The 23,530-nt window shown below is 47.7% G+C and overlaps 1 protein-coding gene across 1 annotated transcript in view; it reads right to left on the bottom strand.

The window, feature by feature from the left end:
* Positions 1-13,198, bottom strand: part of LOC308142120 (zinc metalloproteinase-disintegrin-like VLAIP-A) — a 38,823-nt gene extending 25,625 nt beyond the window's left edge. The window contains exons 1-8 of the mRNA XM_080512443.1: positions 13,097-13,198; positions 5,837-5,925; positions 5,645-5,721; positions 4,635-4,713; positions 4,441-4,517; positions 1,388-1,571; positions 312-374; positions 64-135 (exon numbers count right to left, since the gene is read on the bottom strand). Of these exons, the coding sequence (XP_080368569.1) occupies positions 64-135; positions 312-374; positions 1,388-1,571; positions 4,441-4,517; positions 4,635-4,713; positions 5,645-5,721; positions 5,837-5,925; positions 13,097-13,154 (699 nt within the window). The 5' untranslated portion in view covers positions 13,155-13,198. The remainder of the gene's footprint in view (positions 1-63; positions 136-311; positions 375-1,387; positions 1,572-4,440; positions 4,518-4,634; positions 4,714-5,644; positions 5,722-5,836; positions 5,926-13,096) is intronic.
* Positions 13,199-23,530: the final 10,332 nt, after the last annotated feature.

Raw genomic sequence — 23,530 nt, forward strand, 5'->3', positions numbered from 1 at the left:
TGATCGATAAATGATGTTTTATTTCACCCAGAATCCAGCAGGGCGGCGCCGAGGGTCACTCACCATGTTGACAAAGTTAACGATCTCGAACATCCTCTTCCTCAATGCTGTCAGATCTTTCTTCATCTTCACGTACTGAAACATCATCATCATCAACGACATCATCGTCTGCCCCGGCACGCACACACACACACGCACACACACACACACACACGCACACACACACACACGGACACGCACACACGCACACGCACACGCACACACACACACACACACACACACACACACACACACACACACCTGGGTCTCACCTCTCGGTAATCTGCCACGAGGAAGAGCTGGATGTACTTCTGCTGCTGGACGATAGAAATCCCCTGAAGAACAAACCAAATTGTATTGACTCAACGAGTGAAATATTTGGTAGAAGTGAAGTTCATTTTCATTTTACTTAAAGTTTTTTGGGTTTTCAGGTCATTTTGGGTTTAAATGAATTAAATGAACTATGTAATTTTTTATTAAATTCTAAGTTATTTATTGATTAGTGCCAACGACTATTGACTATGACAAGACACCAAGAAAACAAGATACCAAGACACTGATAGCAAGACACCAAGACACCAATACCAAGACACTCATACAAGACACCAAGATACCAAGGCACCAAGATACCAAGACACCAAGATACCAAGACACCAAGATACAAAGACACTGACACCAAGACACCAAGATACCAAGACACCAAGATACCAAGACACCAAGACACCAAGATACCAAGACACCAAGACACCAAGATACCAAGATACCAAGACACCAAGATACAAAGACACTGATACCAAGACACCAAGACACCAAGACACCAAGATACCAAGACACCAAGACACCAAGATACCAAGACACTGATACCAAGACACCAAGATACCAAGACACCGATACCAAGACACCAAGATACCAAGACACCAAGATACCAAGACACCAAGATACCAAGACACGGATTCCAAGACACCAAGATACCAAGACACCGATACCAAAACACTGATACCAAAACACTGATACCAAGATACCAAGATACCAAGACACCAAGACAACAAGACAACAAGACACCAAGATACCAAGACACCAAGATACCAAGACACTGACACCAAGACACCAAAACATCAAGACACCAAGACACCAAGACACCAAGATGTTTTTTTTAATTGTGCAATTATTAATAAAATGTTAATTGATTGACAGCACTAGTTTCCTCTTGAAAACCCAGACGTGTTGATCTGAACCAGACTGGCGGCTCCTGCAGGAAGTTGTTGACAGTAAATATGAACCGATGGCGGCTGCAGGGCGGGGAATCTGACACCAGGGGGCGCAGTGTGTCATGACAGAGGCGTCTCACCGCCGATCTGGAGCGACTGCGGCTCGTCGGCGGCTCAAAGTCGTCGCTCCAGCTGGTGTTGGTGACGCCACAGACGGCGGGCGTGAAGTCCTTCTCTGTGACGGTGGACACGGCGTGCTCGCCCTCGTCGTCACCGGACAGCGGCTCGATCAGGTACCTCTGGGCCGACGTCCTGAAGTAACCCCTGAGCAGACGACGCCCATGTTACACCTTTTAAAAATGCCAGAATGAACATCACACACAGAAACATAGACCTTTAACAAGCTAACGCCAGAAGAATTCTTCCAGGGCAGAGCCGAGTTCCACCTGCAGCTCTCTGACCATGTCATTAAATAAACATTCATTTTGTGATTTCATTTGCAGACCAAACTGATTTTTAAATCTCAGCTGAAGCAGCCAGAACCAGTTGCAACTGCTAAGAAAGGATGAGGTTGGTGAAAAATCACTGAGGAAAAAAGCAAGAATGCAGAAAAAAAAAAGTGTCCAAAGTTGCTTGTTCCAATCATCTTTCCAGGAAAAGTAAAAAGAAAAGGAGGAAAAAAGAAGAAAAAGAAAAAAAAATGAACCAGTGAAAAGAAATGAAAGGAAAAAAGAAAAAGAGAAAAAAATATTTAAATGAGGAAAAAAGGGGAACAACCAAATAATTGCTAGAAAAGCTAAAACTGCTGTAATAAATAGAGAAGCCAGAGTGGCTCTAAACCGCTGGAGCCACGAAAACTAGCAGAAGTCCAGGAAAGAAAGAGACAAATCTCTAAAAAATCACAAAAGCTGAAAAAGTCATAAAGTTGACCTAAATTCTGCTTTGATGAAAACAACCTCAGTGTTTCTTGAACATTATCTTTCAATGTCCTTTTCCTGCATTCACATGATTTCCATGTTTTGTGACAATTTTAATTTGGAGGAAAATCCTGAAAGTGTGTCTTTTGTCCCAGAAGGTCGCTGATCTCAGTCCCAAACAGAAAGTTGTTTATTTCCCGTATGCTGTAAAAAGTCCATCCATCCATCCATCCATCCATCCATCCATCCATCCATCCATCCATCCATCCATCCATCCATCCATCCATCCATCCATCCATTGTCCACCACTTATCCAGGCCGGGTCACGGAGGCAGCAGTCTGAGCAGAGTTGCCCAGACTTCCCTCACCCCAGACTCTTCCTCCAGCTCTTCCAGTGGCACCCCAAGGCGTTCCCAGGCCATAGAGAGACATAGTCCCTCCAGCGTGTCCTGGGTCTGTCCTGAGGCCTCCTACCGGAGGGACATGCCCGGAACACCTCCCTAGGGAGGCGTCCGGGGGGCATCCGAAATAGATGCCCGAGCCACCTCAGCTGGCTCCTCTCGATGTGGAGGAGCAGCGGCTCTACTCCGAGCTCCTCCCTGGGGGCTGAGCTCCTCCCCCTATCTCTAAGGGTGACTGAGCTCCTCCCTGGTGACTGAGCTCCTCACCCTATCTCTAAGAGTGACTGAGCTCCTCACCCTATCTCTAAGGGTGACTGAGCTCCTCCCCCTATCTCTAAGGGTGACTGAGCTCCTCACCCTATCTCTAAGGGTGACTGAGCTCCTCCCCCTATCTCTAAGGGTGACTGAGCTCCTCACCCTATCTCTAAGGGTGACTGAGCCCCTCACCCTATCTCTAAGGGTGACTGAGCTCCTCACCTATCTCTAAGGGTGACTGAGCTCCTCCCCCTATCTCTAAGGGTGACTGAGCTCCTCACCCTATCTCTAAGGGTGACTGAGCCCCTCACCCTATCCCTAAGGGTGACTGAGCTCCTCCCCCTATCTCTAAGGGTGACTGAGCTCCTCACCCTAGCTCTAAGGGTGACTGAGCTCCTCACCCTATCCCTAAGGGTGACTGAGCTCCTCACCCTATCTCTAAGGGTGGCTGAGCTCCTCCCCTATCTCTAAGGGTGACTGAGCTCCTCCCCCTATCTCTAAGGGTGACTGAGCTCCTCCCCTATCTCTAAGTGTGACTGAGCTCCTCCCCTATCTCTAAGGGTGCCTGAGCTCCTCACCCTATCTCTAAGGGTGCCTGAGCTCCTCACCCTATCTCTAAGGGTGACTGAGCTCCTCCCCCTATCTCTAAGGGTGCCTGAGCTCCTCCCCCTATCTCTAAGGGTGACTGAGCTCCTCCCCCTATCTCTAAGGGTGACTGAGCTCCTCACCCTATCTCTAAGGGTGACTGAGCTCCTCCCCTATCTCTAAGGGTGCCTGAGCTCCTCACCCTATCTCTAAGGGTGACTGAGCTCCTCCCCCTATCTCTAAGGGTGCCTGAGCTCCTCCCCCTATCTCTAAGGGTGACTGAGCTCCTCACCCTATCTCTAAGGGTGACTGAGCTCCTCCCCCTATCTCTAAGTGTGACTGAGCTCCTCCCCCTATCTCTAAGGGTGACTGAGCTCCTCCCCCTATCTCTAAGGGTGACTGAGCTCCTCCCCCTATCTCTAAGGGTGACTGAGCTCCTCACCCTATCTCTAAGGGTGTGCCCAGCCACCCTACGGAGGAAGCTCATTTCAGAGATCTCGTTCTTTCGGTCATGACCCATAGTTCATGACCATAGGTGAGGGGAGGAACGAAGATCAACCAGTAAATCCAGAGCTTCTCTTTTTGGCTCAGCTCCTTCTTCACCACGACGGACCGATACAACGTCCACATAACTGCAGACGCTGCACCGATCCGCCTGTCGATCTCATGGTCCATCTTTCCCCCACTCGTGAACAAGACCCCGAGATGCTTGAACTCCTCCACTTGGGACAAGGGCACTCCACCGACCTGGAGGGGGCAAGACACCTTGTTCCAGCTGTAAAAAGATAATGAAGTCAATCTTTACCCGACTTGTTCTTCACCTGTTTAATGAGTAAACTGACGGGGTTGCTGAGGTGGAGGCGAGGCGGCGCTTCGCTTCGCTGCTGGTAAAGTAACTCAAGGTTCTCATAACTCGTGATTGTGTTTGACTGTTACTGAAGGTGGTTAATCCAGTTCATCGAAACTGTGAGAGGCTTGGATCGTCAGTGGTTCATGTTGATGAGGACAATAAGGAGAGAAAGAGAAGAAGCCGACCTGAGGCCGTCACAGGTGCTGATGCTGGCAGACGATTGGCTGTCGTTCACGATCCTCCCGTGGTAATAACAGTGATCCTGCAGCCACGTCACAACAGATCCTCTTTACAGTGCGATACTCACTCCACCGCCTTCTCTTTCTGCCTCCACGGTGTTTCGGAGTGGGATCTACAGACGAGCTGAACAAACACTCACGATGTCAGTCGGCGCCGTGGTGACTTCCGTCCCGTCGTCTCGGTAGTGAGTCTCGCTGTAGTCCCCGGCCAGGAGCTCGCTGCCGGGAAGGGAGACAGGAAACCAGCCAGTGAGTCAGAGAAGCACCCTGCTTCTGGATGGTCAGAAGAGATCTGAGCACCAGTTCAGGTGGTATAAAGAGCAGAATCAGGTGATTGAAAGGAGGAGGAGCTTAATACTGTGAACAGGTGAACACAGGAAGCTGTTTTGGCCTTTTCATTACACAAAATGTTTGTATTTACACAACAGTGTTTTGAAAACAATATCAGAATCCATGGAAACACTGAAAACAATGTAATTTTCATGTCACTACGGTGACTATCAAAATAAAAGTACCAAGTTGGATTGTTATTATGGTGACTGTCAAAACTAAAGTACCAAGTTGGATTGTTGTTACGGTGACTGTCAAAATAAAAGTACCAAGTTGGATTGTTATTATGGTGACTGTCAAAATAAAAGTACCAAGTTGGATTGTTATTACGGTGACTGTCAAAATTAAAGTACCAAGTTGGATTGTTATTATGGTGACTGTCAAAATAAAAGTACCAAGTTGGATTGTTATAATGGTGACGTTATATATATGTATGTATGTATGTATGTATGTATGTATGTATGTATGTATGTATGTATATATATATGTGTGTGTGTGTGTGTGTGTGTGTGTGTGTGTGTGTGTGTGTGTGTGTGTGTGTGTGTGTGTGTGTATAAATATGTGTTATTAAACAGTAATAACTGTCTTGTTGATCTATTTTCAAAAGTAAAATAAATGTACCGTAAAGGCCCAACGTGAAATATATGTCACATATATTTCACAGACACAGATTTTTGACATTTACTGGTATTATAAAAAAAAAAAAAAAAAAACCAGACCATATTTTTTATGTAGTCCACTTGGTATGTGGTGTATTGCACATAATTGTCCTTTTAAGGGGAAATGGGTCTGGTTGTTATTTAAGGAAGTGAAAACGTACTTGTTTTTTTCTAGAAGCAGTTCGATGTCCTTCCCTCCCACAGTCATGGCGTAGTGAAGGGTCTGTGCTCTGCCGCGCTGTGGAAACAACCACCGTCGATAAATCTGTGTGTGTGTGTGTGTGTGTGTGTGTGTGTGAGTGTGTGTGTGTGTGTGTGTGTGTGTCCACGTGGAGACAGAAGGACAAACGTACCTCTGCGTGTCGTTTCCTGACGCTGTGCAGTCTGACGGGTCGAACCAGCTGCTGCTCCGGCTCCTCTGCAGACTGCGGCCCTCCGCCCTCTGGACACACCACACATCCACCATCAGGCTGCTGCAGCTCCTCCACCTCACAACACCTTCACCTTTACATCTTCAACTGTCTCTTTGTTGTGGCGCAGAGTTTACCTGATTACAACGTCTCTCATTTCACAAAACACCACAGAAATGACTACAGACAAGAACTACAATCTCAACATCAAGTCAATTATTATGAATCTTCCTGGAGCGACATTCTGGAAGACATCTCTGATCACTGAAGCATTCTGGGTAACTCCCCAGCCTCATGCTCCACCCCCGGGCCAAATGCTCCACCCCCCAGCCTGATGCTCCACCCCCCAGCCTGATGCTCCGCCCCACAGCCTAATGCCCCACCCCCTAGCCTGATGCTCCTCCCCCCAGCCTGATGCTCCACCCCCCAGCCTGATGCTCCACCCCCGGGCCAAATGCTCCACCCCCCAGCCTGATGCTCCACACCCCAGCCTGATGCTCCGCCCCACAGCCTAATGCCCCACCCCCTAGCCTGATGCTCCTCCCCCCAGCCTGATGCTCCACCCCCCAGCCTGATGCACCACCCCCGGGCCAAATGCTCCACCCCCCAGCCTGATGCTCCACCCCCCCAGCCTCATGCTCCACCCCCCAGCCTGATGCTCCACCCCCTAGCCTGATGCTCCACCCCACAGCCTGATGCTCCACCCCCCAGCCTGATGCTCCACCCCCTAGCCTGATGCTCCACCCCACAGCCTGATGCTCCACCCCACAGCCTGATGCTCCACCCCCCAGGCTGATGCCCCGCCCCACAGCCTAATGCCCCACCCCCTAGCCTGATGCTCCGCCCCCCAGCCTGATGCTCCGCTCCACAGCCTGATGCTCCGCTCCACAGCCTGATGCTCCACCCCCCAGCCTGATGCTCTGCCCCACAGCCTGATGCTCCACCCCCGAGCCTGATGCTCCGCCCCACAGCCTGATGCTCCGCCTCCCAGCCTGATGCTCCACCCCTGGGCCAAATGCTCCACCCCCCAGCCTGATGCTCCACACCCCAGCCTGATGCTCCGCCCCACAGCCTAATGCCCCACCCCCCAGCCTGATGCTCCACCCCCCAGCCTGATGCGCCACCCCCGGGCCAAATGCTCCACCCCCCAGCCTGATGCTCCACCCCCCAGCCTGATGCTTCACCCCCTAGCCTGATGCTCCACCCCACAGCCTGATGCTCCACCCCCCAGCCTGATGCTCCACCCCCTAGCCTGATGCTCCACCCCACAGCCTGATGCTCCACCCCACAGCCTGATGCTCCACCCCCCAGCCTGATGCTCCGCCCCACAGCCTAATGCCCCACCCCCTAGCCTGATGCTCCGCCCCCCAGCCTGATGCTCCGCTCCACAGCCTGATGCTCCACCCCCCAGCCTGATGCTCTGCCCCACAGCCTGATGCTCCGCCCCACAGCCTGATGCTCCACCCCCGAGCCTGATGCTCCGCCCCACAGCCTGATGCTCCGCCTCCCAGCCTGATGCTCCACCCCTGGGCCAAATGCCCCACCCCCTAGCCTGATGCCCCACCCCCTAGCCTGATGCTCCACCCCCCAGCATGATGCTCCGCCCCCCAGCCTGATGCTCCGCTCCACAGCCTGATGCTCCACCCCCCAGCCTGATGCTCTGCCCCACAGCCTGATGCTCCGCCCCACAGCCTGATGCTCCGCCCCCCAGCCTGATGCTCCGCTCCACAGCCTGATGCTCCACCCCCCAGCCTGATGCTCCACCCCCCAGCCTGATGCTCTGCCCCACAGCCTGATGCTCCACCCCACAGCCTGATGCCCCACCCCCTAGCCTGATGCTCCGCCCCCCAGCCTGATGCTCCGCTCCACAGCCTGATGCTCCACCCCCCAGCCTGATGCTCCACCCCCCAGCCTGATGCTCTGCCCCACAGCCTGATGCTCCACCCCACAGCCTGATGCTCCACCCCCCAGCCTGATGCTCCGCCCCACAGCCTAATGCCCCACCCCCTAGCCTGATGCTCCGCCCCACAGCCTGATGCTCCGCCCCACAGCCTGATGCTCCGCTCCACAGCCTGATGCTCCACCCCCCAGCCTGATGCTCTGCCCCACAGCCTGATGCTCCGCCCCACAGCCTGATGCTCCACCCCCGAGCCTGATGCTCCGCCCCACAGCCTGATGCCCCACCCCCTAGCCTGATGCTCCGCCCCACAGCCTGATGCTCCGCCCCACAGCCTGATGCTCCGCTCCACAGCCTGATGCTCCACCCCCCAGCCTGATGCTCTGCCCCACAGCCTGATGCTCCGCCCCACAGCCTGATGCTCCACCCCCCAGCCTGATGCTCTGCCCCACAGCCTGATGCTCCGCCCCACAGCCTAATGCCCCACCCCCTAGCCTGATGCTCCGCCCCCCAGCCTGATGCTCCGCTCCACAGCCTGATGCTCCACCCCCCAGCCTGATGCTCCACCCCCCAGCCTGATGCTCTGCCCCACAGCCTGATGCTCCACCCCACAGCCTGATGCTCCGCCCCACAGCCTGATGCTCCGCCTCCCAGCCTGATGCTCCACCCCTGGGCCAAATGCCCCACCCCCTAGCCTGATGCCCCACCCCCTAGCCTGATGCTCCACCCCCCAGCATGATGCTCCGCCCCCCAGCCTGATGCTCCGCCCCCCAGCTTGATGCTCCGCCCCCCAGCCTGATGCTCCGCCCCCCCCCCCAGCTTGATGCTCCGCCCCCCAGCCTGACGAGGGGAAATGACCACATATTAACTATTCAGTGAGTTTGTCTTCATGAAAATAAACTTATTTTCCAGATTGTGACGTTGACGGCGACAATCTGCAGCCTCACGCGTCTCTTCAGCTCTCGGAATCTCGGAATATGTTTCTTGGTTCTTTTTCATTCATTTGCTTCCCAATTGATCTTCAAAAATGATTAAATCTTCAACTCAAATTACAATTCAAATGAATAATTTTTCACAAATAAATCATTTTTGATAATTGTTTCACTTTTAGGTAATTACTCAATTACTGTAGGAGTTGTCAGTGAGTCAATGGCCTTTTACTTCCATTAATAATTAAAATTTTTCATAAATTACTTCCAGTAATTTTAATGCCAATAACAACCATAAATCCCCAAAACGTTCTGTAGTATAGAAAATCCCCCCTCTGGTCCTGGACCAGAACTAGAACATGGTTCTTTCTGGGGGAAAGACCCCCCACTGAGCTTGAGCTTGTCTAGCCCTTGTCTATCAGACACATTGAATCTCACACACAGCCTGAGAACAAACACACATTTAGTCGAGACGTTCCTGTTTTCCAAGCAGAGGTTGAAGCGTTTCGTCACTCAGCCACCAGAACGTGGCGAAAGACCTTCAGGCTATAGAAGGTGAAGTTTTACCGTCGTCTTCCCCCGTGGAAACAAACAAGCTGTTATCAGTGAAGGTCATGGAGGGTCGGAGCAGCATGCAAAGATTTCCTGCAGGCGATACTCAGGGCTGAAAATACAGAGCCCAACCCCAACTCTCTTCAGGGGATGAAATATGAGCAGCTCTCATGGAATTTGTGATGCATCTCAAATATGCACAAAATTCACTTTGGTATCGTAAATGAAGCGAGATTTTACAAAAAAAAAAGAGAAACCTAAAAATCCGTCCTTCGATTCAAGAAGGTGAAAAAGGCTCACAGATCATGAACTGGTTACCAGTCCATCGCTGGTCTGAACTCAGGAAACTCATGAAAACTCATACAAACTGTACTGTGTGTGATAAATGAGCTGAAGAGGTTAAAAACCCTCAAATTGATATATAAAGGCTCCAAACTGCTTAAAGTTAGCTCCGTCTCACAATCACACCAAAGCTGAGACGTCAAATTAACAAAGGTGGAGGTGGAGGTGGAGGCGGAGGTGGAGTTGGAGGTGGAGAGGGAGGTGGAGATGGAGGTGAAGGTGGAGGTGAAGGTGAAGGTGGAGATGGAGGTGGAGGTGAAGGTGAAGGTGACGGTGGAGATGGAGGTGAAGGTGAAGGTGGAGATGGAGGTGGAGATGGAGGTGAAGGTGAAGGTGGAGATGGAGGTGAAGGTGGAGATGGAGGTGGAGGTGAAGGTGAAGGTGGAGAGGGAGGTGAAGGTGGAGGTGGAGATGGAGGTGAAGGTGAAGATGGAGGTGGAGGTGAAGGTGAAGGTGGAGATGGAGGTGAAGGTGAAGGTGGAGGTGAAGGTGAAGGTGGAGATGGAGGTGAAGGTGAAGGTGGAGGTGGAGGTGAAGGTGGAGGTGAAGGTGAAGGTGAAGGTGAAGGTGGAGATGGAGGTGGAGGTGAAGGTGAAGGTGGAGAGGGAGGTGAAGGTGGAGGTGGAGATGGAGGTGAAGGTGAAGATGGAGGTGGAGGTGAAGGTGAAGGTGGAGATGGAGGTGAAGGTGAAGGTGGAGGTGAAGGTGAAGGTGGAGATGGAGGTGAAGGTGAAGGTGGAGGTGGAGGTGAAGGTGGAGGTGAAGGTGAAGGTGAAGGTGAAGGTGGAGATGGAGGTGAAGGTGAAGGTGGAGGTGGAGGTGAAGGTGAAGGTGGAGATGGAGGTGAAGGTGAAGGTGGAGATGGAGGTGAAGGTGAAGGTGAAGGTGGAGATGGAGGTGAAGGTGAAGGTGAAGGTGGAGATGGAGGTGGAGGTGAAGGTGAAAGTGGAGATGGAGGTGAAGGTGAAGGTGAAGGTGAAGGTGAAGGTGGAGATGGAGGTGAAGGTGGAGATGGAGGTGGAGATGGAGGTGAAGGTGAAGGTGGAGATGGAGGTGAAGGTGAAGGTGGAGATGGAGATGAAGGTGGAGATGGAGGTGAAGGTGAAGGTGGAGATGGAGGTGAAGGTGAAGGTGAAGGTGGAGATGGAGGTGAAGGTGGAGATGGAGGTGCAGGTGAAGGTGGAGATGGAGGTGAAGGTGAAGGTGAAGGTGAAGGTGAAGGTGGAGATGGAGGTGAAGGTGGAGATGGAGGTGAAGGTGAAGGTGGAGATGGAGGTGAAGGTGAAGGTGAAGGTGAAGGTGAAGGTGAAGGTGAAGGTGGAGATGGAGGTGAAGATGAAGGTGGAGATGGAGGTGGAGGTGAAGGTGGAGATGGAGGTGAAGGTGGAGATGGAGGTGGAGGTGGAGGTGGAGATGGAGATGGAGGTGAAGGTGGAGGTGCAGCTCTGAGGATTTCTCTCCAAACACATAAACACCATGAGAACAAGTTAGTTTCGGTTTCATCAAATCATCGTCACCTTTTATTTTATCGTAGCTTCAATTCAGCTTGTTTTCTTCGTATAAACTGCATGTAGTACTCCTGATAATGTAGTACTCCTGATAATGTCGTACTCCTGATAATGTGGTACTCCTGTTAATGTAGTACTCCTGATAATGTGGTACTCCTGTTAATGTAGTACTCCTGATAATGTAGTACTCCTGATAATGTCGTACTCCTGATAATGTAGTACTCCTGATAATGTCGTACTCCTGATAATGTAGTACTCCTGATAATGTCGTACTGCTGTTAATGTAGTACTCCTGATATTGTCGTACTGCTGTTAATGTAGTACTCCTGATAATGTAGTACTCCTGATAATGTAGTACTGCTGTTAATGTAGTACTCCTGATAATGTAGTACTCCTGATAATGTAGTACTCCTGATAATGTCGTACTCCTGATAATGTAGTACTCCTGATAATGTCGTACTGCTGCTAATGTAGTACTCCTGATAATGTCGTACTGCTGTTAATGTAGTACTCCTGATAATGTAGTACTCCTGATAATGTAGTACTGCTGTTAATGTAGTACTCCTGATAATGTAGTACTCCTGATAATGTCGTACTGCTGTTAATGTAGTACTCCTGATAATGTAGTACTCCTGATAATGTAGTACTCCTGATAATGTCGTACTGCTGTTAATGTAGTACTCCTGATAATGCAGTACTCCTGATAATGTCGTACTGCTGTTAATGTAGTACTCCTGATAATGTCGTACTGCTGTTAATGTAGTACTCCTGATAATGTAGTACTCCTGATAATGTCGTACTGCTGTTAATGTAGTACTCCTGATAATGTAGTACTCCTGTTAATGTAGTACTCCTGATAATGTCGTACTGCTGTTGATGTAGTACTCCTGATAATGTAGTACTGCTGTTAATGTAGTACTCCTGATAATGTAGTACTCCTGATAATGTAGTACTCCTGATAATGTAGTACTCCTGATAATGTCGTACTGCTGTTAATGTAGTACTCCTGATAATGTAGTACTCCTGTTAATGTAGTACTCCTGATAATGTAGTACTCCTGATAATGTCGTACTGCTGTTAATGTAGTACTCCTGATAATGTAGTACTCCTGATAATGTAGTACTCCTGTTAATGTGGTACTCCTGATAATGTAGTACTCCTGATAACGTGGTACTCCTGATAATGTAGTACTCCTGTTAATGAAGTAGTCCTGATAATGTAGTACTCCTGATAATGTAGTACTCCTGTTAATGAAGTACTCCTGATAATGTAGTACTCCTGATAGTATGGTACAAGAAGCCAAACTGTTTGAAGTCTTTACTGAAACATCAAACGAGGTTTTTCCTTTTCAAGGTTATCTCCAGTATCAAACACACACACACACACACACACACACACACACACACACACACACACACACACACACACACACACACACACACACACACACACACACACACACACACACACACACACACATGTAGTTTCCAGCCACTGAAAGCACAGGAAATGGGTGTGTTCCTCTGACTGTCCGTTACCTGACATCCTGGGACGCGTCTCGCATCACCTGATTGTGTTCCGAGTGTTTCCTGATTGTGTTCTGATTGTGTTCTGAGTGTGTTCTGACTGAAAGTGTGTCAAAATGTCATTCGGACATGAAAAGCAGGTCCGTCTGACATTGTCTGTCTTGTGAAGCAGCGTTAGCGATGATGAAGCTTGAAGGAAAGACAGCTGGCGTCAGGCTTCAGCAAAGTGTTCAGGACGTCGACTCTCTGAATTGTTGTTGAGGATGAAGAGAAGGGACGTCCTGGAGAGCGTAGGTGTCGAGATAAAGAAGCTGTTTTGTTTTAGTACTACTTGTTGTTCCAGGAGAGAAAGCTGCTATTGAAACCATGAAGAGCACAGCTGAAAGCTAAGCCTTTAGTTATTAATCAGCCATGGTGCAGAGGGCAGGTAACAGGATCCGGTCACTTACCTGAGCCCTTGAGCGAGGCATTTAAGATGAGGACCCACAGCAGGAGTGTTGGCGTCATGGTCCAGGTGCAGACAGCCACGCTAGCGGAGTGGCTTTATGCAGCCTACCTGCACGCCGTGTTTGCAGAGCTCTCCAGGCCACACCTTCGCCCGGCCTCCTGGACCGTCACAGCCACTTCCTCATTCAACACGCTCCCCGGCCGGCCTGAACACGCCCCGCTGCTCTGAGGAATGTAGGAAGGACACCGGCGCTGCGCCGCGCTCACTGTCTCTGACCGTCCCGCTCAGCCAGGAGAGTCCAGCCTCCCACCTTCAGCTGCTTTCAATATGAGCTTCCTCTTTTTGTGCGTGAAAAAGCCATACGTCGGCAGTTTGAGTCACTGTGGCTGGAGTCCCTGACAGACACATGCTCATTTCCGATAACATCACTTGTCACGCCGCCGTCTCCGCGTCGTAAAACTGTACAATGTTTGATAAGGACGAGCAGCAGAGAGGAGAGCTGCAGGGCTTCTGGCTCTCCCACTGAACGCCCGCCGCCACAGAGGCAAAGCGTCAGAAGACAATAAGGCCAATGTGTCGGTTCCTCTGTAGCCGACTGGGACGATCAGGGACACAGGGTCACGTCTGTGCTTCAGGAGGTGGAGTTAAGTCAACACTGAGAACAGGCTCATGAGAGAATGTTGGTAGATCTGCTTTGCAATCTTAGGAAGGGTTCAACTCAATGCTGAGTTTCTTATTGTTATAAACCGAGGGCTGAGGAGTTTTCCTTGAGTGAAAGCCAGTGGAAATACTCTCGCAAAACAAATGGAGGGCAGATCACAATAAGAGCTGCACTGTGAGAACTGAGCTCTCACACAGACCCATGTTCTAATCCCTCACTCTCATGAGAAAGAGTGAATTTCTGGTTGATCGCTAAAATGCTATTTGGAGACATTGTTGGCTTTCTCATGTGAGTCTGGTTCCAGAACCATAGACTCGTGAAGCTCAGCCACCGAGGACACGACCTGGCTGAACAATTGTCTCACTGTGAGCCTCAGGCCAAAAGTCACAGTGTCTTCATCTCCAGCTTTGTTCTCCGGGGAAACAATGGGTCCTTCAAACTCCCAGAGGAGGAAATGTGTCGTTTAGAAGTTTATAAGAAATACATTTATACTACGTCATCACTCAGTGACTTTTTACATCATTGATACTGACGGTTGAGGTGATTGATGAAGATGTTCGATCTTCAAACTTGGCAATCTAAATGGCAAGAGGTCATCCAGGGACAAGAGGTTATCCAGGGACAAGAGGTCATCCAGGGATGAGAGGTCATTCAGGGACAAGAGGTCATCCAAGGGCAAGAGGTCATCCAGGAACAAGAGGTAATCCAAGGAAAAGAGGACCTCCAGGAACAAGAGGTCATCCAGGGATGAGAGGTCATTCAGGGACAAGAGGTCATCCAAGGGCAAGAGGTCATCCAGGAACAAGAGGTTATCCAAGGAAAAGAGGACCTCCAGGAACAAGAGGTCATCCAGGGAAGAGGAGGTCATCCAGGGACAAGAGGTCATCCAAGGGCAAGAGGTCATCCAGGAACAAGAGGTTATCAAAGGACAAGAGGACCTCCAGGAACAAGAGGTCATCCAGGGATGAGAGATCATCCAGGGACAAGAGGTCATCCAAGGACAAGAGGTTATCCAGGGACAAGAGGTCATCCAGGGATGAGAGGTCATTCAGGGACAAGAGGTCATCCAAGGGCAAGAGGTCATCCAGGAACAAGAGGTAATCCAAGGAAAAGAGGACCTCCAGGAACAAGAGGTCATCCAGGGAAGAGGAGGTCATCCAGGGACAAGAGGTCATCCAAGGGCAAGAGGTCATCCAGGAACAAGAGGTTATCAAAGGACAAGAGGACCTCCAGGAACAAGAGGTCATCCAGGGATGAGAGATCATCCAGGGACAAGAGGTCATCCAAGGACAAGAGGTAATCCAGGAACAAGAGGTTAACCAGGAACAAGAGGTGATCCAGGGACAAGAGGTCATCCAGGGATGAGAGATCATCCAGGGATGAGAGGTCATCCAGGGACAAGAGGTCATCCAAGGACAAGAGGTTATCCAGGGACAAGAGGTCATTCAGGGATGAGAGATCATCCAGGGACAAGAGGTCATCCAAGGACAAGAGGTAATCCAGGAACAAGAGGTTAACCAGGAACAAGAGGTGATCCAGGGACAAGAGGTCATCCAGGGATGAGAGATCATCCAGGGATGAGAGGTCATCCAGGGACAAGAGGTCATCCAAGGACAAGAGGTAATCCAGGAACAAGAGGTTAACCAGGAACAAGAGGTGATCCAGGGACAAGAGGTCATTCAGGGATGAGAGATCATCCAGGGACAAGAGGTCATCCAAGGACAAGAGGTCATCCAGGAACAAGAGGTTATCCAGGGACAAGAGGACCTCCAGGAACAAGAGGTCATCCAGGGATGAGAGATCATCCAGGGATGAGAGGTCATCCAGGGACAAGAGGTCATCCAAGGACAAGAGCTTATCCAGGAACAAGAGGTTATCCAGGGACAAGAGGACCTCCAGGAACAAGAGGACCTCCAGGAACAAGAGGTCATCCAGGGATGAGAGATCATCCAGGGACAAGTGGTCATCCAAGGACAAGAGGTCATTCAGGGATGAGAGCTTATCCAGGAACAAGAGGTCGTCCAAGGACAAGAGGACCTCCAGAGACAAGAGGTCATCCAAGGGCAAGAGGTCATCCAGGAACAAGAGGTTATCCAAGGAAAAGAGGACCTCCAGGAACAAGAGGTCATCCAGGGAAGAGGAGGTCATCCAGGGACAAGAGGTCATCCAAGGGCAAGAGGTCATCCAGGAACAAGAGGTTATCAAAGGACAAGAGGACCTCCAGGAACAAGAGGTCATCCAGGGATGAGAGATCATCCAGGGACAAGAGGTCATCCAAGGACAAGAGGTTATCCAGGGACAAGAGGTCATCCAGGGATGAGAGGTCATTCAGGGACAAGAGGTCATCCAAGGGCAAGAGGTCATCCAGGAACAAGAGGTAATCCAAGGAAAAGAGGACCTCCAGGAACAAGAGGTCATCCAGGGAAGAGGAGGTCATCCAGGGACAAGAGGTCATCCAAGGGCAAGAGGTCATCCAGGAACAAGAGGTTATCAAAGGACAAGAGGACCTCCAGGAACAAGAGGTCATCCAGGGATGAGAGATCATCCAGGGACAAGAGGTCATCCAAGGACAAGAGGTAATCCAGGAACAAGAGGTTAACCAGGAACAAGAGGTGATCCAGGGACAAGAGGTCATCCAGGGATGAGAGATCATCCAGGGATGAGAGGTCATCCAGGGACAAGAGGTCATCCAAGGACAAGAGGTTATCCAGGGACAAGAGGTCATTCAGGGATGAGAGATCATCCAGGGACAAGAGGTCATCCAAGGACAAGAGGTAATCCAGGAACAAGAGGTTAACCAGGAACAAGAGGTGATCCAGGGACAAGAGGTCATCCAGGGATGAGAGATCATCCAGGGATGAGAGGTCATCCAGGGACAAGAGGTCATCCAAGGACAAGAGGTAATCCAGGAACAAGAGGTTAACCAGGAACAAGAGGTGATCCAGGGACAAGAGGTCATTCAGGGATGAGAGATCATCCAGGGACAAGAGGTCATCCAAGGACAAGAGGTCATCCAGGAACAAGAGGTTATCCAGGGACAAGAGGACCTCCAGGAACAAGAGGTCATCCAGGGATGAGAGATCATCCAGGGATGAGAGGTCATCCAGGGACAAGAGGTCATCCAAGGACAAGAGCTTATCCAGGAACAAGAGGTTATCCAGGGACAAGAGGACCTCCAGGAACAAGAGGACCTCCAGGAACAAGAGGTCATCCAGGGATGAGAGATCATCCAGGGACAAGTGGTCATCCAAGGACAAGAGGTCATTCAGGGATGAGAGCTTATCCAGGAACAAGAGGTCGTCCAAGGACAAGAGGACCTCCAGAGACAAGAGGTCATCCAAGGACAAGAGGACATCCAGGGACAAGAGGTCATCCAGAGACAAGAGGTCATCCAAGGACAAGAGGACATCCAGGGACAAGAGGTCATCCAAAGGGAAGAGGACCTCCAGAGACAAGAGGTCATCTAGGGACACAAAGGACATGATGGAGAGAATTTGCCTGTATGTATCACTGGATGGATGGATAGAAAACTGAATATATGATCGATCGGTTAATTGGTTGATTGGTTGATTGGTTGATTGATTGACAGTATTTCAAAGCAAACAGACATGAAGCAGTTCAGATAAGAGAACCATGTTGACACACTGGCTCAGGTAGAACATGCAGGCGCCACAGTGAGTCACCCAGAGCAGGATGCTTATCATCATCATCATCATCATCATCATCATCATCATCATCATCATCATCATCATAATCTCAGTGTTTTTCCGCTCTAATAACACCTCAGAGTGTCAGAGTGATATTTCCTGTCAGTGGTGAAACACGAGAATAAAACATGCGTCACCACTCAAACTATTCAACCACAATGAGAAATGCAGAAGTGCAACTCTTCCAGTGTGGAGCAACCTTCTGAGCACAAACATCTGCACGTCCCTCCCTTTTCACCAAAATGGGTTTAATTGTTGTTGTTTTTTTGTTTTATTTTAAGGCTGCAAAATGACCCAGAATGCACCTGAATGGTTAAACATCAAGCATCAGTGTCAGAAAATGAATCTTGGAAAAGGTAAAAGAAACATTGAAGGGTGAGATTTCAATGTGATGCGTATGAGTAATGTCACTGTCACAGGAAATGACAGAGCCTAATCAAAATACTACGAGAGGTTTTTGAAAACATTAATAGGAGGAACTGATGAGAGATAAATCCACTATTTGTTTGATCATCAGTGACATGCAGTGAGCAGCAGGGCTGGGCAGGCAGGGCCATAAAGACACCAGCTGTACTTACATATTGCAGCAACCATTACGGAGGATGCACCAATGACAATGAGCTTTATATTTCATAATAACTGCAATCAGGAGAGACTTTTATTTTGACACACCAAACAAGAACGCTGTGGCAGGAGGAGTTGACACACAAGACCTTCTTCACTCCCGGTCACCAACTTCCAAATTTGAAACTAAACTAAACTCGATCAACTAACTAACTAACTAACTAACTAACTAACTAACTAACTACACAAACTAAGCAGAAGAAAAACACAACACAACCAGTGATGTCGGTAACACGTTAATTAGCAACGTGTTGCTCTCATATGGCTTTTTTTCAGTAACTCATAATCTAACACATTACCATTTCAAAACCAATAATTAGATTAAAGTTACTTCTCCAAGTAACTGTGAGTTACTGTTGTAACGTCCAACAGGACAAGTTTCTGGTCTGCAAAGCAACTTTACTATTGAATGGAACCACTTTGAGACAGACACCACAGACATGTAGACCAGGGGCCGGCAACCTTTAGTGCTCAAAGAGCCATTTGGTCCCGTTTAACACTGAACGCAACACCCAGAGAGCCGCACGCTTTCATTTTGACAGTCCCACCGGCAGACCACACGAGGACGACACGACACACAAAACCTTCTTCACTGCTGGTTGACAACTTGCAACTAATAAACTAAACTACATGAACGAAGCAACAAAAACACAACACAACACAATGATTACCAACATTACAAACCTAACATAACCCTCAATAATTAAATTTAAAACACGACAAACAGAAACTCCCATAATGCATTGCAGTGCTCAGCTGGGATTTTTAGAACCATGAGTGTGAGCAGTGTGGCTTTCAATGTCATTGAGTTGTTGTGTATGAGGTTATATTTGTGCCAAAATTCTGAATGAGCGATGGGAAAATTTGAGCGCAAAAAAATTAATTGTGCAAGCAACACTAATAGCATTTTTTTTTTTTTAATCTTTTTTGGTTGAAAAATACAATAGTGTACACATAGGATATTGTACATATCAAATCCTTTTCTTTTTTTTTTTAAACAGTAAAAATAACAAGAACAGTAGAACCCAGTCTCTGACAACAATATAATAATGAAATATTACGAATGTAAAGTAAAAAGTAAACAACAAAAGAAAAAAAAGAGAAAAAAAATACAATAATAATAATTAAATTAAACATGAATAGGATAAATAATGATTTTAGAAAATAACAGTAACCACAACAATGACTAAGTAATAATAATGACTAATAATTGAACGGATGTATAAACAAGTCTTAAATACAGATAAGTAACAATAAAGTACGACACCACAAGTTACATAAGTATGGTCGAAAAATAACAGTGGCATATAAAGGGTGAACAACACCAGGCGTGGGAATAGCAAGAAAACTAAACAAAACAAAACAAACAGCAAACAGACAAAAAAAACATCAAGAAAAAATAAAATAAAATAAAATTAGATAAAAAAAAAAAAAAAAAAAAACGGGGGGCGGGGGTGGAGTGGAGTGTGGATCGGCAACAGACAAGCACATCAATCAGGAGGCAAGGTTTGTAAAGAGTTAAAGTAGTCTATGAAAGGTTTCCATTTACGGACAAACTTAGCAGTGTTACCTTTTACAGAAAACATGATCTTTTCTAATTTAACAAAATACATAACATCTCTTAGCCAGCAGGCAATTGAGGGGGACTTCTGGGATTTCCACAGAAATAAAATACACCGTCTTGCCAACAGGGATGTAAAGGCCAATATCTCCGACTGTAGAGGGTTTATATGGGAGGAGTCAACACAAAGCCCAAATATAGCGAGGTAGGGACTCATTTTAATGTTCTTCCCCAGAACTTTCGACATAATCGTGGAATAGTCGCTCCAGAATGTCTGTAATCTGGGACAGAGGAAGAACATATGGCTTAAATTACAGTTAGAAACGTGACATTTATCACATTGGTCTAGAACATTAGGATATATTCGGGATAGTCGAGATTTTGATAAGTGAACTCTATGCAGCACTTTGAATTGTATTAGTCCCAACCTAGCGCAGGGTGTGCTTGAACGTATACTATTAATGGCCTCATCCCATAATTGACCTGTAAACTTCAACCCCAGCCCCTGCTCCCAAGAACTGCAAGATTTACTAGCCGAGTATTCATCAAAAATCATTAGTTGTGAGTATATTTTAGATATTAGAGATTTCTGACTGGATTTGAAAGATAGAAGAATATCCCATGGCTGGTTAACAGGAATGGATGGGTAGGAGGGGAATAGGGTGGAGGCACAATGTCTAATTTGGAAATAAAGAAGCAAGTGAGACGCTGGTAAACTGAAACCTGATGACAGATCCGAAAAACTTGAAAAAACACCATCTTTGTAGAGATCCTTGAAGTGCTTAATGCCCCGATTCTGCCAGATTTCAAACGTGTTATTAATAAGTGATGGGGGAAACAAATGATTTTTAACCACAGGTGTCAAAGTAGATGGTGATAGAAATTTAAAATGCTGCCTAAATTGAAACCACACCTTAAGGGTGGACAGTACCACCGGATTAGTTGTAAAACTACAGGAAATGTGTGGCAAGGGGGAGGAGATTAAAGCTAATAGAGAAGATGAAGATAGTGAATGCGCCTCCAACCTACACCACAGCAATTCTGGATTATTGAGCCACCAAATTAATTTATGAATATGCGCCGACCAGTAATAAAGCAAAAAATTGGGCAAAGCCACACCACCGCTTAGTTTAAGTTGTTGCAGCGATGAATCCCTCACTCTGGGAGTCTTCCCGCCACACAAAAAGATAGCAACATGTTGGTCCAATGTTTTGAAGAATTTTTTGGGCAGAAACAGGGGGATACATTGAAATAAATAAAGAAATTTAGGCAACACTGACATTTTCACTACATTAACTCTTCCCATCAATGATAAAGGCAAGGAGTTCCACCTCTGTAAATCAGCCCTGACCTGGGTCAACAATGGGGAGAAATTAGCAGCAAAAAGAGAGGGCAGAGTACGGGTTACATTAATCCCCAAATATCTAAACCCAGACACACTCAATTTAAAAGGAATGTCGGATTGTTTGAGTAATAGCGCAGATGGGTTTACAGGATAACATTCACTTTTAAGAAAATTGACTTTATAGCCGGAGAAGGAGCCAAACTTATTGAATAAATCCGAGATTGACGCTATACTGGATAGTGGGTCTGATACATAGAGAAGCAGGTCATCTGCATAAAGTGACAATTTGAGTTCGATATCAGCCCGGGAGATTCCATGGTAAATAGGTAGTGATTTTAACGCCATTGACAGAGATTCGATAGCCAAGGCAAAAAGTAATGGGGAGAGAGGGCATCCTTGTCTAGTACCGCGTGACAGGGTAAAATAGTCGGAGCGAGTGTCGTTGGTGTGAACGCTAGCCTGGGGAGAGGTGTAGAGAAGGCGAATCCAAGATATGAACCTATTACCGAGTCCGAATTTATTAAGCACAGCAAAAAGATAATTCCACTCGACGCGGTCGAATGTTTTCTCTGCGTCTCTGGAAATAACAACTTCAGGAACAGTGGAAGAGCTTTCAATGAAAATTGCATTCAAAAGCGTACGAACATTAAAGAAGAGCTGACGCCCTTTAATAAAACCATTTTGATCTTCTGAAATAATGACAGGGAGAATCTTCTCAAGGTGTGTGGCTAAGGCTTTTGCTAAAATTTGAACATCAACATTCAACAAAGAGAGAGGTCTGTAAGATGCGCATAGTGCAGGGTCCTTGCCTTTCTTTAAGAGAAGGGATATGGAGGCCTGAGTCAAGGTTGGGGGTAATGAACCACGTTCAAGCGATTCATTATACAATGAGATGAGAAGCGGGGCTAGTTTATCGGTAAATCTTTTGTAAAACTCAACACAGAATCCATCAGGACCCGGAGCTTTGTTGCTTTGCATGGATTTAATAGCAGCTGTAATTTCTTGCAAAGTAAGAGGTGCATCTAGCGCGTTCACAACGCCTGAGTCAACAGTAGGGAATTTAAGGGTTTCAAAAAAAGAATCCATTGAGGCTGCCTCAGACAGAGATTCAGATGTATAGAGAGAGGAGTAATAAGATTTAAAAATGGTATTAATAACAGCTGGGTCCGACATGGAGGAGCCTGTGGAATCTCTCATTTGGGGAATTAAACGAGAAGCAGCTTGTCTTTTTAGCTGATGGGCTAATAATCTGCTCGGTTTATCCCCATGTTCATAATAGTTACTGCGGGAACGTAGTAAGAGGCGTTCCGCATCCGCTGTTGTTTCAAGGTCGAGTTCCGCCTGCAAGTCGAGTCTACGCTTCAGCAGACTCGGAGTTGGGTTAGCTGAGTTAAGTCGATCTGTATCCAAAATTTTTGTCATAAGCTCTTGTAATTTTGCCTTACGGATTTTAGTAGAATACGCCGAATAAGAGATGATCTGTCCACGAAGATAGGCTTTGAGTGATTCCCATAATAAAGAAAAGCTGACGGAGTCATTTTTATTGAAGGAGATGAAATCATCTACTGAAGATGATATAGAAACATTAAATGCCTCATCGGACAACAGCAGTGGATTAAGCCTCCAGGGTGAAGAAAAGCGGCTGCGATCAAGAAGTTTTATATCTAAAGTTAAGGGGGCATGATCTGAAATAACAATTGGATGATATTCAGAAGAGGTCACTTTTGGAAGGAGAGAGTTGTCGACAAAAAAATAGTCAATGCGAGAATATGATTGGTGTGCATGTGAGAAAAAGGAAAACATTTTAGCCCGGGGGTTAGAAAACCTCCAAGGGTCAACAAACCCGCTCCTGAGCAAAAAGTCGGAAATAGATTTTGTCATACACGATTGGGTCAGGGTGCGCGGGTTTGAGCGGTCCAGGGAAGGATCGATGACTCAGTTTAAGTCCCCACCAAATATCAAGAGATGAGTGTTTAGGAAGGGCAGAACACTAAACAATTTATCAGTCAAATGTGGATCGTCAACATTAGGGGCATAGATATTCACCAACAACACCGGATTATGGTGTAGAGTGCCTGCAACAATTAAGTATCGACCATTTTGATCACTTATTGTCTTACAGACGGTAAATTGAATTTTCTTATGGACCAAAATGGCCACCCTTCTTGCCTTTGAGTTGAAGGTTGAGTGAAAAATATCACCCACCCATGGACATCTGAGTTTTACCTGATCTCTATCACGCAGGTGTGTTTCCTGTAGGAATGCTATGTCAGCAGAAAGATGTTTTAGATGAACAAACACCTTTGAGCGCTTAACTGGATTATTAATACCTTTAACATTCCAGCTCAAAAATCAAATACTTGATCCAGTATCGGAATTAAGTGGATTAGTATTTGCCATCTACAATGTGATCATAACTGTGGTACCACCACCACCACCACCACCACCACCACCACCACCACCACCACCACCACCACCACCACCACCACCACCACCACCACCACCACCGCCACCACCACCACCACCACCACCACTGT

This window comes from Blennius ocellaris (genome assembly GCF_963422515.1).
Source record: "Blennius ocellaris genome assembly, chromosome: 17".
Taxonomy (NCBI): Eukaryota; Metazoa; Chordata; class Actinopteri; order Blenniiformes; family Blenniidae; genus Blennius; species Blennius ocellaris.